At 36.2% G+C, this 23063-nt stretch overlaps 1 protein-coding gene across 5 annotated transcripts in view; it reads right to left on the bottom strand.

Moving 5' to 3' along the window:
* Positions 1–10446: 10446 nt before the first annotated feature.
* Positions 10447–23063, bottom strand: part of UNC13C (unc-13 homolog C) — a 246277-nt gene continuing 233660 nt past the window's right edge. For all 5 annotated transcript variants that reach the window (XM_062583737.1, XM_062583736.1, XM_062583738.1 and 2 more), the window contains 3 exons: positions 13967–14059; positions 13086–13245; positions 10447–11833 (listed from right to left, as the gene is read on the bottom strand). In XM_062583737.1, coding sequence (XP_062439721.1) covers positions 11548–11833; positions 13086–13245; positions 13967–14059 — 539 coding nt within the window. In that variant the 3' untranslated portion in view covers positions 10447–11547. The remainder of the gene's footprint in view (positions 11834–13085; positions 13246–13966; positions 14060–23063) is intronic.

Raw genomic sequence — 23063 nt, 5'->3', positions numbered from 1 at the left:
GTTCTTGTCATGGAAACTGGATGTACATTTAGAACTTTATACCTCCCATGAGACTACCGTCAGAATATGGTCTGAAGAGGTGTTTTGGTTTCTTTCTTTGAGTCTTACCATTAGTCATGGTCACCTTGGTATAGATATCTGCTAAGCATCCTCTGTCAGTCACAGTTGTTCAGATAATTTACAACATAAGACTCTCAAGTGACTCTACAGTTGGCAGGACTGATTTAGATCTGTGCAGCCTTTCCTAAACAAGAAAGGCCTTTTTCTTTCAATTTTGCCATTCCTTCACTGTTTTATTCCAGTGTGTCTTTGTGGCTTCTGGGTATCTTTTCCTGGATAATATTTTACTTGATACTGTCATTGAGATGCAAACTGTTACTTTCAGTAATGTTGTTCTTCTGAGCTTTCCTCCTCCATTTGGCAAGTTTTGTCTCCTGATGTGCTCACTTAGCCCTCTATATAGAAACAGATGTCCTTTTCTAAATATTCTAGCTAAATGTATTTGCTAATAGAAAGATTGTCTGAAGCACAGTATTTTAAACCAGTTTTGTGTTTCAGTCAGTTGATTTTAGCTGTTATATTCAGTCATATAGGAATAATAACCAGCCTCTTTTAGTTGGAGGTATTCTCAATAGCTTACTCTGAGTGTTCAATGAAAAAATTAATCCCTTCTCCCAAATTATTTGGCCAGCTAGTCTAAATAATAGCATTTGCCAAAACTGCAAGCTTCATATAAGCACTTTATGAATAGAAAAGAGATTCAATTCATTCAATAAATTTTTTTATACAGGTTTGCTTATAGTCTGTGTGGCAGTGGAGGCTATATAGTCAGACCTATATTCTTCATTGTTTCCTCCTAATAAAAATGAAATTAGCAAATGATAAATGTAAACAGTGTTCTTGTTTCACTAATTTTTATGCTTGTGGAATTTCTCCCTCATCAGAAATGAAATTCTCTGCAATACAGAAAGGATGCGCTGCAATTTTATGGGCTGTTGAACATTATAGAGGATATTTAATAGGAGTTAAGTTCACTGCTGCTACTGACTCCTTCATTTCAGTGACTCCTGCAGTATTTTGTCTCTGTTGTCAGACTGACTAGGGAGGAAGAGAGACTTAATTTCATAGCGGTCAATATGCTAGGGAAACTCTGTCTGACACAAGCTTCTTTTTACAGATCACATAGGAAAAGATGATAGCATTTAAAGAGCATGTTGATTTAATACAGTCACAAATCAGCATGCTTATACACTGATGCATCATCAGATGAAAATTGCTGTTGTTTCTTTAGCTCCTCTGAAGAACATTCCAGCTAGTTAAGGCTATTGTGCCTTAGATATGTAATATTGAGGGAAATAATCTCATCTCTTCAGACTCTTGAGCTTCAATTTGTTTGTGATGGCCTTCAGGCTGTGAAAATGTTTATCCTTTTGTAACAGATGGGGCAGTCAAAAGCAGAACCCACATATTCAGACTCTACTTTGTACAGAATTCTTAGGCTAGATTAGAACAGGAAAAAATACAAACAGCTCTACCTGTCTGTGTCTGTTGTACCAATGTCACCCCGGTGTTTCCTGGTTCAAGCAATTAAGGAATGCAGTCTGCTCCCAGAGTGCTTGTCAGCCCTGCTCTTTTTCCTTCCTCTCCCTCCTTTCCTGTGAGTGCCTCCCCATACCATTGGAAAAACACCGTGAAGACTACTAAATAAAAATGTTCTTGGGCTGATTATCTTGCAAAGATGAGTAACACCTCTGTAAAATATCCCCAAAGTCATGCTATTTTGCCCTTCAACTATAACACAGATTTCTCCTGCCTCACCACTGAGATTCTGCAGCCTTTCTCAGCAGCTAGCTCCTTGTGCTCCAGGACAGGACTTGCCATGGTACCTCCCAACAGCAGTGCTGCCTGTGCCGGTGGAGCCTTCTTCCTGTGCTCTCGTTGTTTCACTGAAGTACTCTTGGCAGGTACGTTCTTCCAGGGTCCTGTCTTCTACTCCGAAAGAAGTCGCCAGTTAGTTATTCATTCAAAACACCCACACTGTGTCATTTAAATGTAAAAGCAAGACAAGGTCTTGTTTTGCATTTTTGTTTCTTCTTGTTTTGAGGGTTTTTTTCCCCTTCTTCAAATATTAAAATATTGGTCACTAAGAATTGTGAAGCATAACAGCTCAGCTATTCTGTGTATTCAGTTTATGCACGACGTATTGCTGTTTATGTATGACTGCTGTGTAATGTGTGTGGGTGGTTTTATGGACCAGCCCCTGCCATGTGTTACAAACAAAAATCAAGCTCAGGGGCACTGTATATTTACAGCATGTCTCCAGTCACAGAGAAATGCGGGAGACTGTTATCTTGGGGGAGGGAACATACTCTGTACACAGTAGTTTTCCATTAGCATTCTACTATTCAGTGCATATTTCAGCAATTCCCTTTCGTTTTTTGATGCTGCCCATCAGTAATTGAGGTTTGTTTTCCTGTTGTCATGACCTCAGGCCTGGAGGCTTAACTCACATTGCAGTCAGCTGTCATCACTCAGCAACAAAAAGCCTCCCTGCTTAAAAGGGTAAACATCATCAGAGGAAATGTGTGGGGGCCTCTCAGGCTTTGGAGGAAGGGAAGCTAGAGATGTCTCAGTGGCTCTTAGAGTAGCTGCAGTGAACAGTAAGTGTTACCAAGCTCTTGTATCTCAAGGCCAAGTCAAGACAGAGGATCTCTCTGCGTGAGAATGTGCCGTTACAACTCAGATCAAGTCAGTTGTTTTTATTAATGTAAGCATGCTTTATCTGGTATCAATAATATATGACCAACCAGTAGTAGAGGTCCAGTCTGCGGATCAGAGCTGTGGCCTGCTCAGTAAATGTGTTTCTCTGACCCATAGCTCGCTCTGGGTTGTCTTCTTTCCCTGGACTCTTAATACTGTTCTGATAAACTAAAGAAATAGTCGCTAACTTATGGGTTGACCCTGAGTCAATTCAGGCTTGTCAGAATTCCTCTTACTCTTCATGACTCTATCAGCATCGTGATTTTGAATTGCTCTTGGGTAGAGGCTGGGGAAGTAAGACTCAGCATTGCTATTGAGCAGTCTGGCTTACAGTCAGGGTCATTGCTGTTACCATGAAAATGAATGTGAATTAAAAGTTCTATGGTCTGGATTACAGTATGCTGCCTGAAAACAGCATGTATAAATGTCATAACAAAGACTTAAAAGGTGTAGTGATAGTTTGTTACTCTCAATTGTCTGTTTTCTGGGCAGATGTCTTTTTGTTGGTAATTTTTGTAGCTGCAGAATGAAATTTGCTTGGCAAAATGTAAAAGCAAATATTTAAAAGTGTGTATAGGCAAGGAGAAGGGTGAATATAAATGGGGAGGTTTCTTGAACATTCTTAAAAACACTGGGATACTTTGAAAACCTGGCAAGAGGTTCTTTTATATTTTGGACACGTCACCAAGAACCATTCTTCTGTCTGGGTATTGAACACTGGTTTTGGCTTAAGTTTTACTGGTAATATTCAATACTTCTTCAAACATTAAAGTCATTTTTGAATCCAGTCATTAGCAATTAACATTCCTGAGTGTGTGAGGATTGTAGTTGTTCTTCTGAGCTGTCTTTCAGAAATAACTGTGTAATAAAGAAACGTGAAAGAAATACTGGTCTAAATGTGATTCTTAGGGGTAACTTTGAAATGTTGTAGAAATAATGTTTTTGCCGTCAAACTTTTTTCAGAAACAAATGTGACTACAGAACAAGCAGACATCAAAATGTAGCTTAGTCCTGGGAGAATAGATTGTACCTACTTTAGTCTATAGACTCTGTAGGACTGGCAATATATTTATATATATAAATATATATTATACACATATTTATATATACAGGTCTGATATAGTGGATCCTGGAACTTTTAAGCAGTACTGTAGTAGAAATAAATAGTAGAAAAGTATAAAGAGCAGACTTGTCCTGTTTCTTCCTCTACTGAACTTTTGAAATTACCTTGATCTTATTTTGTTGAAAATTAACCTATGACATCTTTGTGTCTTTTACTCCAAAGTTTAAAGTATGCCTGTGTATTATTTCATGATGTGTAGTAATTAATTTATTTAAAGAAACATCCATAGTATGCTTTCAGCTTTAATTGCTGCTGTGTTTGAATGTGTTTGTTGGATTCTCGTGGCAAAATGGTCTTTTAGGCTTTTAGTGACAATTTGTTCAGGTAATCTGGTTTTCAGCTGTAGGTTCAGTCTGAGGAGATCATTTTGTTCAATTTTTCTTGATTGGGTAAGTTTGTCTCAGATTTTGTAGTAATATGTAGATTCATCACTTGGAAATTAACTTATACTCTGCGTGCATGTATTTGTGTATGCATATATATATATATATATATATATATATATATATATGGTTTTACTCAGAGCAGCACACAGAAGGAAGCAGATGTTCTCCTGATACATGTTTTAATTTTTCTTTATTACAGTAAATACTTGTACTTGCATCTTTTTGTAATGCCCCAGTTCTGCTCATCAGTGACCGAATAATGTTTGTCTTCTGATTAGAAATTCTAAAATCATTTATTTTTTTCCTGAAAATTCATTTATATGAATTTCTGATAGTAAAAGTCAATCATGTAAATGTGGTGCCAAAAGGCATACAAAAAGGATATGAAAATACCATCAAAATAAGCTTGTGTAAACAACTGAGTATGAAATTCAGAGTAGTTTCTAATATTTGCCCAGCTGTATCCTATAAGTGCAGCTGAATCCATTTATGTCAATTACATGTCTTCTAGTTGAATTTCAGTTAATACAATGATTTAATGTTTTCTGCATATTTGTTCAGTTCTTTTCTTTAGTTTTTGAGGGATTTATAAGAAATGGGTATTTAGTTTAGACTGATGCAGTAATGGTAAATTATTGCTGTTTTCAGAATTTGCTTACAAACTTGATTTCAGTAACCAGCATGAGAATATAAACAGAACCAGTAAAGTAGATTGGAGAGAAACAATGAAAATCACTTGTTATATTGTTTCTTTTCTGTGAGCTTCTCAAGCAATTTTGTTGATAGTTTACTGGAGTTAAAAATACTCCTTCCTAGCTGAAACTAGTTGGCATGTCTTCCACACTGATAGGACAGCTTTTCATGTGGAACCGTCCAGGGTGTACAGTCCATGCTAGGTGCGGAGCCTCCTGTCGATGCTGACTCCAAAGGTTCAAGTCAGATTCCTCTTCCTCAAGAAACATACTGCTTTTCTTAGTTTGTGTGTACTAGATTATTTTCTACAAAAATCTGTACTTTCAAATATCCACTTCTTATTCTTTTGCCATGCAGATTTCATCTATAACTTTTTTTTCCTCATTTTGAATAAGAGGGAAGAACTTAGACACAAGCCTCTTTCTTGTAAATATATTAATGAAATAACTTTCCAGCTGAGTGCACCATGCGAATCAGCGTTCATTTAATCATAGAGGACAAAGGGCGTGCAGAAATGATAAAAGGTCTCTGCAAACAAATTTTATGCAGTTTCTTACCATAAAATAGTAAGTATTAGAAATTAGATGTACCATTCACAGCTGCCTTTGGACAGCTGTGAATTAATGGAGAGCTTAAAACCAAAATAATAATTATATCCTTGATTAGCATTAGATGTAATGATTAAATCTCTAAACTCAGTCATATTTTAATTTTATTACATCTTGTTTTCATAATGAAAGATCTTTACACAGAGACCCTGTGTAGATTATGTAATTATCAGTATTAAAAGGTAATGATGCTAATTTTGTTAGAGCCCCACTCAACTTTGAATTAGAGCTGTGGAAGCTACTATTTATATGTGAACCATTATGTCACAGTTACAAGTGAACAGTGTTATACTTCTCATCTGTCTTCCTTGTTACGCCTCTCAAGACAGGAAAACTGATGACATGGCTGCTTTTGCAGTTTTCTATGGTAACAGCCCTGTTTCATAATTATGTGCACTAGACTGATTTTGCTTGGCTCTGTTTTGGAGTTGAGGCAGACCAGATGCTCTCCAGAGGTCCGTTCCAACCTCAGTTGTTCTGTTGTTCTAGGGTAGGCATCTAGCTGCTTCATCTCCTTTCTTGCATAAACCTGTATTAGTGGTTCAAACAGTCTTGACAGGACTGTTTATCGAAAAACATCCAGCCTTCAGAGAAGTTTAGATTTATAGAATTGGTAAGGTTGGAAGGGACCTCTGGAGAGCATCTAGTCCAACCCTCAAGTGAGTGGCCCATGTGGGGATCGAACGTGTGACCTTGGCATTATTAGCACCACGCTCTAACCAGCTGAGCTAAACACTTCCCTCTGGTGCATATTTTTGCTTAAGTACATCTTAATCCTTCTGGAGTTTTAGCATTCCATTTAACCAAGTGCCTTGCACCTGTGAACTAGGGAAACCAGCCCCATGTGCTTGTAATAGGCCAAGCTAAACTGCTCAGCTTTGCAATTGGGTGTATTAGGATTAATTAACTGGCCTCATTGGGACTGGCTGCCTGGAAAGGTGCCCAGCCTGCACACGGTGCTCCCGTTACCTGGTGGCATCTGTGAACAAAACAGCCAACGAGCAGCCATAGGACAAAGCTCCTGTAGGCTTCACTGGGAACAGATACCTGTCCTCAGGTTTCCTCACTGCTGGAAATAATAATGATGGTAAAATCAAGCAATTCACCTTCTCTGTTGATATACATGGGATTTATAGTGGCCAAAATGCTTATTAGCAGTTAATTGAATGAGCTCTGTAAACCTCCCTCCCTCTTCCTCCCTCTCACTGCCCCATTCCCCCTTTGCCCTCACCCTCTCCCCCTCCCTCTCCTCTGATATGGGAAACAAAGGCAGTAACTTACAGAACTTTTTGGAACTTAATCTTCCTTTTAAGTGTGGAATACTTGTTTTAAGTAGACCTTTATAAAGGATCTTTCTTTAAATGAAAACATCTAAGTGGGTTTTGCATGAAGAAAGTAATAGGAATATGCTAAAATACATGTATGGCAAATATAGGTAGTGTGGTAACTAATCCAAATGATAGTGTTTTGCTTATTGGTATTTGAATAGATTTTTCACTCTGGTATGTATTTGGAAATAAAATGGTATCTCAAAAATACAGGGGAAGTAGGTGGAGGTGGGGATTTGATGGCCTTAATTTACAACTGCTTTCTATGACATGCTAAAGATCTGTTGTTTGGCTGTTGACAGCCTGTGCTGTCGGTTGGATAGCTTGCTTCCCGCTTTCAATGCAAACTGCTCAAGTTGCATCCTTGTGTTAGCTCTGTTGCTGGAAGCACAGGAACTTTGAAGTAGAATGAGAATGTAGTAGGTGATGTATAAATTTAGACAGCTTATAATTCTGCTTGTCCCCTCCCCCTCAAAAAAAAAAAAAAAAAAGTGGTTTTCAGACACTACTAGTTACTGGGGGCAGTGAAGGACATGAGAGGACACCAAGCACCTCAGGAAAGGAAGTCAAATGAATTCAGTGAATTCAGACTCTGCTATTGCAGGCAACCTGGACATACTGAGAATGCAATTTCAAATTACATATAGTCATTCTAGGGTATATTCTCTAATTCAGTTAGGTATGTCAGATCCAACCAGTGTGCATAAGCCTGATATATGAGTAAATGTGTTTATAACATGCCTTTGGTGCTCACCTTGGTGTGACTGTGGCTCCGTGGAAGGGCTCACCAACTAACTGAGTGGAGTCCGGCTTCCTTAGTGTATTAAAAAGCTGCCTCTGACTCAGGGATTGGGGTGGGATTGACTTTGTATGAAGAACAGACTTTATTACTTCTGGCAAGGAAGCTCTGCAGGAAAAGTTGCGATTGCTGCCATGATCCAGGAAGCTGGAGCATATCACGTATCTTCAAATAGCCACCTGTCAGAGTGCTTTAGGCCTTTTGATGCGATTTTGATGTATTGAAAGAACCCATGTGAGACAGCAGGGCAGCCAGGAGATGAAACAGAGCTTAGGCTTAATGTTACTTCACTATTTGCAAGAAAGATCTCAAAAGGTTCCTTCCAACTTCTCTGTGATTGTTTATTCACATGGAGGCTAAGGGACCTTAGTGTTTTTTGTTGTTGGTGGTGGGTTTTTTTTAAGTATGAAGATTAATGGTGGTGCTATGGCCTACAGTTGTTGCTAAATAAAATTACTGTGTTTTAGGTTCCAGAATGTTTTTTAGTATTAGCTTCGTCTTGTACTTACATGTGTAACTCAAACATTACTAATTCCTGTTTTGTCAGATACTAGCTATGAAGCGCATTAAGAAAAACTTAATTCTATTCCCTGTATTTGACTATTTCTTTTCCATCTCATAAAACTAAATAGGCAAGAGGAAACTTCTCTTTTAACTCTCCTTGGACTTAATTACAGAAATACCAGTTTTAAATATACTAGTCAACCTGAAGTGCTGTCATATCACAAGCTACTCCAGATGTATCTGTTTTGCAGATGCATGTCAAATGGTTTCCATGTAATAACTGTTCCTTGCAGAATAGAAAATTTGTTCTTGAATTCTACTATTCTCCCCTATCATTTTCTCCTTCATCTTCTGCAGTGTATGTATGTATTTATATTTAATATCTTAACAAGCCAGTAGAAATGGAATTCTAACTTTAATTTTGATTATACCAGTTCTGATATTCAGAACTGCCAGTTCACTAAGTCTAGTTCAAGAAGAGTTAAGAAAAAGCTTTCATAAATGCAAATTCAGGTGACTTTAAATAAATGGAATGTTTACCTTTCTAAAGCAAAATATAACAGCCTTTAAAAGAGTCCTGGAACCTCTTTCAAATCAATCATCTTTACTACATAAAATATTTGACTCTGACATGCTTACTTATGGCATTTTGATTCATAGATAAACGTTTAAAATGGAGCTCTGTGATGTAAAGTTAATGTATTTCCTCTCAATTTCCACAAGACAAAATTGGAAGCAGGAAGTAAATATTTTTCTGTTAAAAATAGTGAACCATTAAGGCATATTTTTAAGGCTTTTTTTTGTTGCTTTACTAACATGGTCTAATTAATTCTGGTATGTGCAGATGAGGGGGACTGCTTACCACTAAGAGACTTCCTTGGCAAGTTCAATCATTATTCCTTTATAGGTGAATTTCAAGGATAAAAATTTAAGCTGATAGCAAATATACTATGCACCAAAATGCAGGCCATGTTACATATATACATATATAATGAAAGTGCTTCAGGTGAAACACTCACATGTGGTCTGCCCCAGCTTTTCTGTTTTATTTCAAGGAGTCACAAGTGACTTATTGTGGGATTCTGTCTGCAGTTACAATGATGTTCCATATTGCAGAACCACCTCATCTCTTGATTATTCCACTTTTTTTATTTGAGACTGTGTCCGCCTATGTCTACTGTGCCTCACAGAAAGGAGGAGTAGCACCTGCACCTGAGTGGAAATTGCTCAGGGCGAGGTGGTATATAGGTTCAGAAAAAATCCTCCTTAATTCTGCTGAAAATTACAGCCACCCCTGAATTTTACTTCTAAGTATACAACACAAAATGCACTTGAAACAGTAGAGGATGGGATTATTTTCAAGATGGATATTGGGTCTCTAAATACTTGGAATAGTTTTGCAAGTCTTTGTAATTGCATTCAACCTATGTTTAGTTGGTATTATTAAAGTTACATCCTCAGAAATGTTTAGGAGTCAAGTATAAAATCATTTAGTATCTAAATTAATGAACTATTTTCTGAAATGCAAAATTATCAGTTTTCACATGGAGAAATGGCTTCATGAAGTGACAAGGGGGGGATAATGTACCCACCAAAATCTGTCATAGTTATGCACTGAATAACTATCAGCAGGATGTACACTGATTGAGAACTCATTTTTCTCCCACCCTACTCAGTGATCTTAGTGAAACATTGTTAATTTTCTAGACACTGTGCAGATCATCTCTAACTGACTAACTCTACTTCTGGCAAATGTACTTTTTGGTCTACGAACAAGAGGACTGAAGATATTGAAAGTTTGAAAATTTCATCTAAATATCTCATGAAGGGATACCCTGGCAAGAATCTGTTTTATCTAGATGGGGTCGCATATTACACTTTAGTGGACTGGAATCAACTCTACTAGTTGCATGTTCCCCCTTCCTTTTAGTTTTTTTCCCTATACAAAGCTGAAACTTCACCCTAAACCTACTAAAAACACTGGTAACCAAAAAACAATGACAAATACATGTATGCATAAACAATTATAGATGCACCATAGAATTTTATTATGTGCATTAACAAAATAACTACCTCATTTGTTGTAATTGTGTGTCACTGACATCTTACAGTTATGAAAAATGCAAATGGTAGGCATCAGAAACCATGCTTTGATGTATCATAATGCTACATTATAGCCCTGTAAATTCATCTCACATGCATTTAAAACTATAGATATGTAAATGATATCAAATGACAAGCTAGATGGAGTCTCTTCATACTTTATTTTGCAATTTCTCACTAAATATATTTACAGGACACAGGTTGCTTTAGTGCAATACATAGTAATGTTGCATAAGTACAAACTGTTGAACTTTTCTAAAAAAAGAAATAAAGCACTTAACTGATATCACAGCTAAGTATGTAAAGCAACATTAATAACTCTGAGTGAAAATGCTAACAGCATCATTACTTTTCATAAACAATTTCTAGAAACAAACCACAAACCAGCTTTACATATTCCAAACTATGAACCATTATACAGTACCATATCATTTTAAAAAATGCATTTTTTTAAAGCACATATACTGTTCAATGTGGCAGTCTTTCTACAGATATTGATTTACCTTTTTAATACAAATATGATAATACCTTGGCAGTTTTGAAGAACAAAGTTATCTCAAGATATCAAATCAGTAACAAACTCTGGTAAGCACAGCTTCTTGAGAACTTGCTTTAACAGCATTTCTTCACAGTGATATTTATGAAAGGTTGGAAAAAGATTAGCATAAAATATTTCCATCCTTTTTCAGTTTTTATGCAAAAATCATTATATTGGTAGTTATAAAATTACAAACACTTGCTATAAGTAACTGCATCTGTAGTAATGATAGAAAAAGTTATCTGTAAGATACCTAAAATGAGGCTAGCATAAAATGATAGTTTGAAATTAGCTACATTTTAAAATTATTAGTAAGGAAGGTAACTTAATTTACAGTAAGCAAAACAGTAATTTAACAGAGAAAACTTATTAATCAACTCAGAGACCTAATTATTTATTAATAAATGTTTAAAAATAAATGAGTTGTGATGAGGTGAATTCATAATTTTAAAACATATAATGAATCATTTACTCTTAATCTTAGTTTTGGCACTTAATTGGAACAATTACTTTACCAAAGACCAAAATATGTATAAAAGATATAGAACTCCTGGACATACCTTGCAAATATAGTACCTAAGTACTGGCAGACACTGAAAACATAGTTAATAAACATTCCCACAGATTTTCACAGGCATGCACTATTCAGACAACAGCATTGTATCTATGTTCTTGGTGGTGACAATCTTGTGTTACTTGGGTATTTTAGGCCATTTCTTCAGCAGATCTTGTTTCTGATTTGAGTCTTACAAATTCTTTAGCAACTTCATCATTGGTCCTCTGAGAGAGTATTCTCAGGATTGTCAGCCCAGTTTCATCTACAAAGATGCTTCTCAACAGGGGATACCAAGATGCACAGCTGCCTTTCTCTGCAATGTTTTGCAGTTGAATAACTGTCATTCCTATAATGCGATCTTCCCTGGCAAAGCAGTAATCTTTCACTGAGAGATGAAGCTCGTAGGCTCCTGGCCTATCTTCATTACTCAAAATGCTGCATGGATTAAAAATATGAATTTAGAACAAGGAATTCAGTTTAATTCCCCTAAGAAATGTACATGCTGTAGAAATCTGCTCAACTTTATAATCTAGTGGTAGTTCCAGTTTTTGCAACAGAGTATCATGTACTTTAAACCTCTTGCATGGTTAACCCTGTTGGATGCTGTTGGTCTTGTAGCCTCTGTTCCCACTGTCCTCAACAGAAATTTAGAGAATTCATTAGTTCTCTCAATATCTGAAACACATTGTGACCTTTCCATAGAAAGTGTCTAAAATATTCAAGTAGTTTAAGCACAGATACTATACCATCTTTTAACAATTGAAAAGAATACAGAAATATTTATCCTGCTACCTGAAATCAAAGGTGGCTTTTAGACATATATTTTATATGTCAAAATAAAATCTTTCTGACTTGCAAATCTTTGCACCATTTTTCCTACCTTAGTAATTCTGAAATGTTTAAGTATGCAAAAGTAGCTTCTCTGCTCTTAAGTATCTACCTTCTAAATGTACTGATTTCTATAACTGCAGCACAAAATTCTAGATCAATACATGCTATTTCTCTTCCATCCTTATTGAAAGTTTGTATTTGTTCATATTAGTAGGCATATAAAAGTCTACAGCAGAGGGATAAAGAAAATCAGAGGCAGCAAGCTTTAGTAACCTTGTGCTCAGACACTCAGAAAGTGAACTCAATCCTAGTGTGCAGGGTTTTTCAGTGCCTAGAAAATGAACTGGTCTCAGTTGGGAAAGGAGGGGAGGACTGAACAGGTGAGAGAGATGGGCTATGGGGAATACTAACTTTAAAATCCCAGACTGAGTGAAAAGGTTATCACTTTGAGGATTAAATAATAGAGTATGAACAACATTAACATATAAAGAATGCTTTAAGTCTTTGGGCATCTCTACAGGCGTAGTGGTCCAGATCTCTAGCATTAAGAGTTAGTGCTTCAGTCCAGATAACTGCTTAGACAAATAGTTTCTCACATACATAAATGCTTACTTTTCTATATGGAAAAGAATTGTACATTTTAACCAGGTTTTATTAAGGCTGAAAGCCTAGTGGTTGTCTTTCATCTTCATATAAAACTAATACCAATTAACAAATTGCTTTGAAGTGTTGTCTGTTTGTTCTTTAGCCTATATAGCCTTGGCATTAGGATTTTCTTAGTCCTTATATATTTAACTGCAAGAAATTCTAACAAAATATGTATAAAATATGCAATTAACAGACAAAAAAGACTTACAATTGGAAAGTTTCATTGTATTTTGGTGACCAGGTATTGCTCTTTGTCTTAGTTCCATGTTTTCTTTTCTTGTCACTGAGGTTAGGACCTAATACGCAGACTTCCACAAATGGCCGGAACATAGCTGTTGTTTGCCAATTCAGATTATTAATTGCTACAACTAAAAAGAAATAAATGAAGGTAACAAATAAAATCCCATTGGAAGAACTCAAATTAATTATCTAGTACAACCTTACATAGCCAATGCAGGGCTGCTGGAGGGTGACCTGAGATCTTTCCTATGGAAAATCTATACCTGGCAAGCCTGCCTGGTATCTGCCGAGTAAGGGATCTGAATGCTTCTGGTTGCAACAGTAGCAAATACAAATGTGTACTTCGCAAATACTGACCTTAACTGCTGTTTTGTCTGCTACCTCCACTGTAATTTTAAAATTAGCTTACATAAAGGTAACTGCATTTGCTTTGGAATTCAGACTGTGCAGAACAAAGAGATTATATTTATTGAAACATTTGAAGTAATATGGTATAGTCATTCACCATCTAACTGCTACAGCTTTTGGAAAATTATATAAAAATAATTCTAAAGTGTAATTTGACCATTTTTGATCTTATCATTCAATAACTTTATATAATACACTTCTGTTTAGCACGCTAGCAGATTTACACAGGGAAGCACAGACAATACTGGACTATATAATCATCACTCCTGCTGATGTTGAGCAAGGGAAAAACGGCCCTAATAACCTGAATCGTACTCATAAGCACAGTGATACTTAACATTTGTCACTTCGTTATAGGGATATTTTACTGAGTATGGAATAACTGAGTCTTGGGGTTTGTTGTTGTTATTTTCTTTTTAAAACTAGTTATTTGAAACTTACCTTTTACAGTAACTTTATGCTCACCAGTTCCAGGGTGTGTAGAGACATCCACCTGTACAGATATCTCACCTACTGAATTATTAGAAGTGTGGCCTGAAATAATAATCAGTAGAGAAATAGAGAGCAACAGCATGTAAGTGGTATTCTTTCTCAGAAACACTTAGAATTCTGACATGAATTTCTCATTTAGATGGGAATCAATTACTGATGCATAAGTGACTGGTGCCACAAAGACACCCAGCAATTGCGAATGTCTGCGTGGAGTGCCTTAGTAAAAAGAGAAGAAACTGTCAGTGGGATCTTTCCATTCTGGTTGTCATTAGATGTAGTTAGGTTTTTGATTCTTTCTTTATTTAGCTCCTGGTATATCACCAATGTCACAGTGTCATTATAGCCATAACCTTAACAAAAAAGTCTATTTGGACCAATGCTCAAATGTTTTGTAGTCATAACACTCATATTGGCTACACGTTCTCAAAGAATTCAATTTCTATTCCTCTAGTCCTTATCAGAAGTCTTCTATTCCTTAGTAGGTATCTTTGGAAGGTCTGAACTTGAAGATGCTGATAGAAATACCATATAGAATACAAGGAAAAAAGACTTGCTTATATTTTGTAAAAAAAAAAAAAAAATACAAAACTCTAGAATAATACTCCTGTTAAATGGAAAAGAATGCTCCTCAGTGAGTCCGTCACTGTGCGCAGAGGTGTCTCTGCGCAATTCTGGGAAAGTGGCCTTTATCGTGTGTGAATCCTTTACGAGCAAAAAGCTTTGGAAGTTTTTTTGTATCAGGAGCACCTTGCAAACAAACTGCAAGGTGTGCCTGAAAAAAGATGAACCTAGCAGAAATTGATGTGATTCACAGAAAATGCATAAATTATACCTGAATGTCAAACATACTTCATATGTAAGTAAATTACACTTTTGAAAACTTGTAGTACTGTAATTCTAATTTTTCTGTGCTGTTAAAGAGTTTTTCTATTGATCTTCATCTGCCTTTTGAAAATTTCTAAAAGTATTTACTTTTTGGAAATAACTTCAGTATACTTTTAAAGATAAAAATTCATCTATGTTATAATTAACTCTCTGTATTTGTATTTTCACATATTAAAAGTACACTCTGTCTCTTTGTTTCATAGGAGAGTTACTAAAGGTAGCCATTCTATGTGATGGCAAGTTTGTAAGAAAAAAAAAAGAAAGAAAAAAGATGGAGAATTTGGCCTCAACTGAGCAGAAGAAACAGACCGACTATACTCGTTGTTCTGAGAAGTGATAGATCGTGCCAGAGAATAGTAACCTGCCTTGTCAGACTACTGATCGTAATTCTGTTTTATGACGAATAGACAAGTGCTTTGTAGCTCTGTCCCTCCCCTGAAATACCCAGCCTGTATGAGACCGTGGTGAGCAGACAGGTCACACTGTAAAACATCCATCCTTGAGAGAGCTTTTGTAATGGCATGAGCTGAAACCACTCCCAGCCTGCACTGCCTGCTGGCAGAGCAACAACAGCAAGTTTAAGAGCAAATTAAACATTTGAAACAATCTCCACAGTATCACCAGAGAGAGTCACAGGCGCAAGATACAAGGAACAGTTCGGAAAGGACATGAAAGGGCTAAGCGAAGATTTTGAGAGCTTGAAATAGCAGGAGCAGTACCTGTGAAGGAGTTACCCCCTAGCCAAAACTTCCAGTTGCTCTGGAAGTTGGAAATGGCATCTGGAATGTTTGCATAATCATCTCTTGAAACTCATTTTAGAAATGGAAAATGTAAAAAGCTTCCTTATAGTTTCCTTGAAACATTCTCATTGGTACTTTGGCTTTAAACTCTTCTGTTGTAGGACAAGTTAGAAATCGAAGATTCCAGCTGCAGAGCATGAAATGAGTTTATAGTGGTGGGTTTCTGGCTGAGCAGTGGGCTAATACTAGCTCGCTATGACTTGTGAAGAAAATCATGTGCGTTTCCCTCAATATATTAAAATCTATACAAAACTAATACAGTCACATTGCAAATGTGGTAGACATGCATGTCTTCCTTTTTAATACTCCTTGTGGTAATATAAAATGTAGGTATCTTCTATTCTGCTGTTGCTTCAATAGTATTATGCATAACTACAATTTGAGCTAATAACTGGTCTGTTCACAGGTCCTGATTCTGACTCTCCAGCTGCCACAGTTACACCTGAGATAGCAGAGGTTGGTGCACCTAAGTAGTATAGAAGTAGCACTACAGCTAAGCCCAAAGTTCACAATATTTGTATAAAAATAGTATTTAGTATTTGAGATTTTTCTAATATAAACACAGAAAAGTCTATGTAATGATGTAAATTCTCATATAAAACTATTCATAGAAGATAGAATTGTCACACCTATAAAGGTATTGCATGTTAACCAAGTTAGTTTTTATCTGGTATGACATTTAAGCAAACATTAGTGTCAAGGTTACAATCCCTTTTATTTACAGTTCAGTATGGCAAAATTTGGTAGCTGTAACAAACTGAAACACAACAGCCTTGAAAAATTATCAGTGAAGATCAAATAATTTAATGGCGCAGTAAGTCAGGCAGAAATATGTAGTACTGAATCCAAAAAGAGACTATCATCTGTCCTTGCACTCAGCCTTGCAAGTCTTCTGTTTCATCATCTCTGTGCCTGTTTGAAAATGGTTGTGTAATCCTTGGTTAACATACCATTTCATGGTAAGGACTGTCAGCTAGCTTATGTTTTGGATAGCGATTTTTTTTCTTTTGAAACTGCTTCAGGATCTTTTGGCAGTCATAGTATTTTACTGCCAGTAGTTTCTTGTAAAATTATTAGACCTGGAGAAGCCTTAATTTCAGAGTCTTTTTTTTACAGCATGCATGCAGAATGAGAGACAACAACAAATTGTGTGCATGTGTGCGACAGAAACTGAGAAGGAGAGAACAAGATTAAAGGCATGTTTGCAAAACAAGGATTCTTTTTATGTTGCGTAGTCTAGGAGTGAAAGAGAAGAATAATAGGTTTTTCTTGCTGTTCAACTAGGGACATATCTTTCTTGTTTCATCCGTTAAAAATTACAGTATTAAGTAACAACAGAGTCCATTCTTTTTTTTTTCTGTTAAATTTTTTTTTTTAAATTATTGAAATTTAGAAGCATTTAAGGCCAATGTGTTTGTGATCTGTCCAGTGTCCATCCTGCTTTAGTGGCATTTGCAGAGACAATTCTAGCTATGCAGTCATTGTAGAAGTATGAAAGACACTTATTTGCAGAACAGTTATGAGGACACTATACACTGGATTCTTATGCCTTGCATTATTAATATGACCCTTTACCCAAACCTGCATTGCACTGGCAAGGTTCATAGGCTTGTTTGGAAAATAGTGATATTTTATTCAAAACCCCCCCCCCAGAAATCTCAGCTGTTATAAATGTGGATTTCTCTTTTCTCTGCCCACTCTCCACTTACAGATCTGTTAAGCTTTATGCATGCCTTTATGTATGTTGTCAAAGTATACATATGAGAGAGAGTGGAGAATGATGCTCTTTGGATTTTTGGTGTTGGAAATTCAGGCAAAATTGGGATTGGGATTTGTCAACAAAAAACAGCTGGGTGTCCAAACTCTGATGTGGAGCTAAAATCACAGTCTTTTTTTAGTATATTATTAGCAGTTAACTTTTACAATGTTTATTTGCATTGATTTTGATAGCATATGATGAAATCTGTTAGTCATAATTCTGCAATTTTCTTCATTGTGCATATTTTATGTATTTTTATATATGTTACATTTGTTGCAACTAGGCTGAGTTCTGCAGCTTGTCATGCAGACCTGTAACAGATATTGCAGCAAACTAATTTATGATATTTACATATTCTCACTTTAGTATGCTGTAACGAGTTTGATCTTTTGGTCTTAATTCAGATTATCTTTTTAAGCTATTTTTTTCCTTTTATGAAATAATGTTGTGTAATACATGACTGTGGCCTCAATTTGAAACTCCAGTGAAAGAAGCAGGGATTGCTCTCTGCCTCATGCATAGTTCATAAGAGAACCAGATATGCTATTAATAGAACTTAGAAGTTAATAGTGGAATACAGGTACAACCTTCAAAATATGATCATTACAAAAACAGTGCAATTCAGCATTGCTGAAATGCAAAGAGCTGGAAAAAACCCTTTCCTTTTTTACTTATAAGAGCTGCTTAGCAACTTTTGTTTCCTGTAGACTATGTGATGGCATCCATTTTCTTGCCTAAACAATAGTGGGTTTGCTGTTTTCTATGGTACCTCTCACTTTAGTATCTCAACCTGACTTCATACATTTAAGGAAGAAAGACAGTGAGATTTTTGCTTTGCTTTCTACCATTACTGGTTGCAGGAGAACTCAGAATTGAATTCTGTCTTGGCATTTGAAACTAATTACTGTTCATGCAATTTCCGGTATTAGCGGTTTTACAAGAGCAGCCTGAGCATGGAGTTACTGTTATAGTTACTCATTCTAATTAGATACATATTTTCCATTCTACTTACTTACCATCTTCCCTTGGTTTTAGATGCTCCCACTTTTAGCTTCTACTTGTCTAGCATATCAAAAGAAAGCTGATACAAATCAGCTCATGTGAAAGAATACCCTTCTCTGCAGCCATTTAAGCATAAAATAAATAGGCATTGTAGTATGAGCTCTGTGCTGTTTGAGTATTGATTTTCTGCTTAACTAACAAATTCTTGAAAGTCAAGCAACAAAACACATTGCAGTTCTGACAGTGTGGATTGCTATGCCATATACTCTTAAAATAAAGAGCTGTAGCATTCTCTGACGAGGCCTATAAAGCTAAACTGCTGAACATATTTTCCTGGCTATTGCTGATTAATGACCATGTGAGATGCAACAGTGGCATTCAGTTTGGGAAAATCAACAGTAATAAATGAGGGCACATTCAGGACACTGTGATGGTTGAGGTGCTTTTTTTTTTTTTTTTTTTTTTTTTTATACAGTTTGCCAAAACTAAAAATATGGCTGCATTAGAATGAATGCTAATTAAATGCAATCATTCACAAAACTATAATGTGCAAAATCAGTGACGAGCTAAGACATAAGTTTCTGAACTAAAACATAGCCATAAACCTGCTTCTTTTAATCTTACTGTCCTTTAGGTTAAGTAAGTTGTCTAAAAGATGAAAGTATCATTTCTTTCAATAAAAAGGTGACTGCCAGGATGAAAATTGTATGTCCTCTTTTTTTTTTTTTTTAGGAACTAATTTTGAGAAGCATTGACTGGATTGGTCTGAGCTTTGAGTAACAGTAAGTCAGATGTATCATAAGTAGGAAAATTGTACAATAAGCTAATGAATAGGGACATGGCTTTATTTCAGTGTTTCGAGTCCATTCCTTCTCTTATGAAATGCAGTAAGAGTTTGTCCTCTGACTTTAAAGATTTCACACTGATTGTGAAAGTGGTTGAATTTAGCTCAAGTGTTAGTTAAAATGAGCAAATTCTACCTGAACTGTAATTTGACCTCTTTTGTCTAGAGTTGAGGTAGGCTGACATCTTGCAGGGGTCTGTGTAAATACATGGTCTTTTGCAGAAAACGTCGAGCTTTCCCTGATGACGTTCTCTGTTGGTTGTTGGCTGCCATCCTGCTCTAAGGCAGCTATGACATGTTTTAACTGTACAATGCTGAACCCCCATGTCCTGCCACTGAGCAGGATTTACTAGGTCTGGCTCAGCAGTCTGCTTCCATTTTACCAAGTGACTCATGTTTGGTGCATGTGTAGTGTGTAGGTGATTGTCTGCTGGCAGGAGGTGATGACAGCCCATACTGTAGTCTGAATTTCTGCAGAAAATGTTATCTTGCAGCTGAATGCAGAGGAAAAAGATCACATGTAGATCACATATAGCTACTGTATACTATTAGTTTTGCCTAATCTTTTTAGATTGTCACTTTTGTGACAATTTACACCTCAGGTAAGTTCAAAGAAATGAAAATTTATCTGTGTGTCAAGGGTTGTGCTTGCCAGTAACAGCACTGGTACTTCAAGAGTCTCACCTGGCTGTGCCTTATATCCTCTTCGCAGACGTATCAATGACCATAGTGTCAGTGCGTAAGATGGAGAGTCACTCAGCCTCGAAATCCAATGCTCTTCACCAAACTGCCTCCAGGTTATTAAAAAATCCTTTAGTTGTAGATCAGTGCCCGTTCTAGGGAGATGCTAAAGCTATCTGCTCCACAGCTTGGCTGTTGACAGCTCTAACCCTGGTGTATACTTGAATAAAAAGGAAACTAATCCAAAGATTTTTCTTAAAATAGGCTGCTGTGTCACCTGGACACAGGACATATTTTTGGTTAATATTAAACCTGAATGTTAGAAAAGTATATTTTTATTTAGCAGTTTATAATTTATTGTCCATAAAATGATAAAAGTGTTCCTAGCAATCAATACTAATAATTTATTTGCAGAAGATACTGCTCAGCTAGTTTTGCATGTGTGGGTTGGTATTCAATAGTTCAAATAGTTCAGTTTTTCTGGCAACAATATCCCATTGTTTTTGTACTATAGTGTATGTCAAAAATACGGCTTTTTTCTTTCTATCATAATAGTACCAATGTTAAAATCCAGAACGATCATAATCTGAGTAGTATTCCACTTCCAAACAGGCTGAAAAGTGGCAGACCTGGTATAAAAGCAGGGATATAATCTGCAAAGCGAAATCTCTCTTGCCTATTTTCCCAGTCAGTAAGATAGATGTTTAATGTGACAGCATGTGATAGAATTTTTCGTATTCATAGTGTGGGGGGGATTCTGATTTGTTTTCACAACACTGACTGAGGACTGAATTTACAACATTCATCACCGTGATGCTTTCAGAAGGCAAATCACTACACATAAAAAAAAGCAAGGTTGTCAGTTATTCAAAAAGTTACTTCTGATTAATGTTCAACATTGTCATTTACTTATTTAAACACCTGTTTGTTGAAAAAACAGTCTTGAGAATCTGTAGTACTGCTTTGACATGGAAAATCAATTAGGGTAAGAGTATGGCAGATATCAACTCCATTTGTCTTGACTTTGTGATAATTTACCTTTAAAACGTATGCTCGTAATATAGTCTCCAGATTTATTTGAAAACAGTAACAAGGACAGAGTTTAGCTTTCACATATTTAGTGTACTGAAATCGCCATATGAAAAACTCTGAAAGTAAGTAAGTTCCTGAGGTTAAATCATCATTTTAAAAGATAGGAATGTTGCTGTTAATATTTGCCTATTTGAATTGCTCTTTACAAAGGTGTAAGCAAGCACAAAGACTTGGAAACAAAACTGTGGTTCAAGCAGTTATCCTTGCTTATAAACAGTGGAAAAACATATTCTTGGCTAAAATTCATTAATCCTACTGAACTAATCCAATATATATATGACTATAAGAAATATTGGGGACCAACAACATACATACAGTTTTTACATAGCTGTTATGATCTCTAGGGAAAAAGTAAGTCAGTCTTGCTTCTCAAACCAGTCAAACACAGATTTTTGCTCTTGAGTTCCTTAGACACGAGGCTTGATGGAAAATGGAAAAAAAAAATCTCCCTCATCTGTGGTTAAAAGTAACCCTGATCATTGTTTGCTTGTAGTCTGGTGATATTTCATAGTGAATATTGAGTGGGCACAAGAGGTTCCTTCCAACCTTACCAATTCTGTGATACTCAATTCTACATCATCAGGATCTGCATGGAAATCATTGGCTGGTTGCATACGACATTTTGAAAAATACTTGTTTGCAGTATGACATCTTAAAAAAGTCATACATAAATCATCCATGAATGTTTCAGAAGAAATCAGTTTTCTACTACAGTTACGCTGAAATGACATTTCTGCTTTCCTAATCATTTTGACTAGGCATTTTATTTTCACTGCAACAGATTTACTAAGCTAACTAACTTGTTCTGTGGTAACAATGTTACCTATATATAAATACGTGTATGTGTTTGTGCGTATATATGTATGTATTCATGACTTACACTGACACAGTACAGTCTTTCCTTTAGTGGATACATACATAAATACTTTCTGCCATTATGATTATGAAGAAAAAAGAAAGATGCTCCTTTTTTCTGGTATGCTCACATTTCAAGTTTTATACTTAGGTATAAAGGTCTTTAAAATGAAGAAACAGGAAAGCTAGCAGGATCCTGACAGTGTGGTGCTGTCTTTTTTTATTATATTGCTATTAATGCCCATTTCATGTATGGAACAGCTTGTACAACTTTTCCAACCCCTGTTTTTTACTTCTTATCTAAACTACTGTGCAGAGCCAGCAATCCTTGCCCTTGTCTTGATTAGTTTGATGCACCAAGGTCTCTAACGGAAGGGCAAGATGTTTTGTACTATAGGGACAAATGTCAACTACAGCAATTCGGTTAGATTCGCTGTGCCTAATTCTTTCTCCTTAATGCCAGAAGTAAAGCAAAAGCTGTTTGCCAAACCTCCACTCTATTTTTGAAGAGGTTTTGAAACTGTCTGTTCTGCTCATTGCAGACATTTTATGTGAGAGCAAATAGAGAATGTACGGTGTGAAAATATCTGAATTGGTGAGGAAAAAAGAGTAGTAGCCTCTATCCTTCCTAGACTGCAATTAGTAAAGGCTTAGTTTCTTTGTCATACACTGATGGATACTGTACTAGTTATTATTTAGGAACGAGGAAGAATTTATTTCCTGACTGATAAATTAGCTGGACTATATAGAGGTTTGGGGTTTGTAGTTTTTTCCTTTTTTTCTTTTTTCTTTTTTTTCCCCAGCCTTCTCCACAGGGTCTGAGTGCTGTGATGGAAGATGTCTTCAAGGTAACATTCAAGTTATTACAACTTTATAGTTGGTAGATGACCAGTGAATATGTTTGTCCACAGGGGTCTTGTTTCTGTTGAAACAGAGCTATAAATGGACTGAGAAAAAACATCTGCTAAATGAGTTGGGAATGGTGCCGAAGTCTGGTATGGAAAGGACTAGAAAAGTAGTCAGCTTCCATATAACGCCATGACAGCAGACTTCTCGTAATCAGTTCTCATCCAGCTGTCACAGGCTGAGTGGCAGACTGTAGCCCCCTACAGCAAGAAAAATTTGAGG

This window comes from Rhea pennata, chromosome 10, assembly GCF_028389875.1.
Source record: "Rhea pennata isolate bPtePen1 chromosome 10, bPtePen1.pri, whole genome shotgun sequence".
NCBI classification, from domain to species: domain Eukaryota; kingdom Metazoa; phylum Chordata; class Aves; order Rheiformes; family Rheidae; genus Rhea; species Rhea pennata.
The sequence above is the reverse complement of the archived record's forward strand: the minus strand, read 5'-3'. Positions and strand labels throughout refer to the sequence as shown.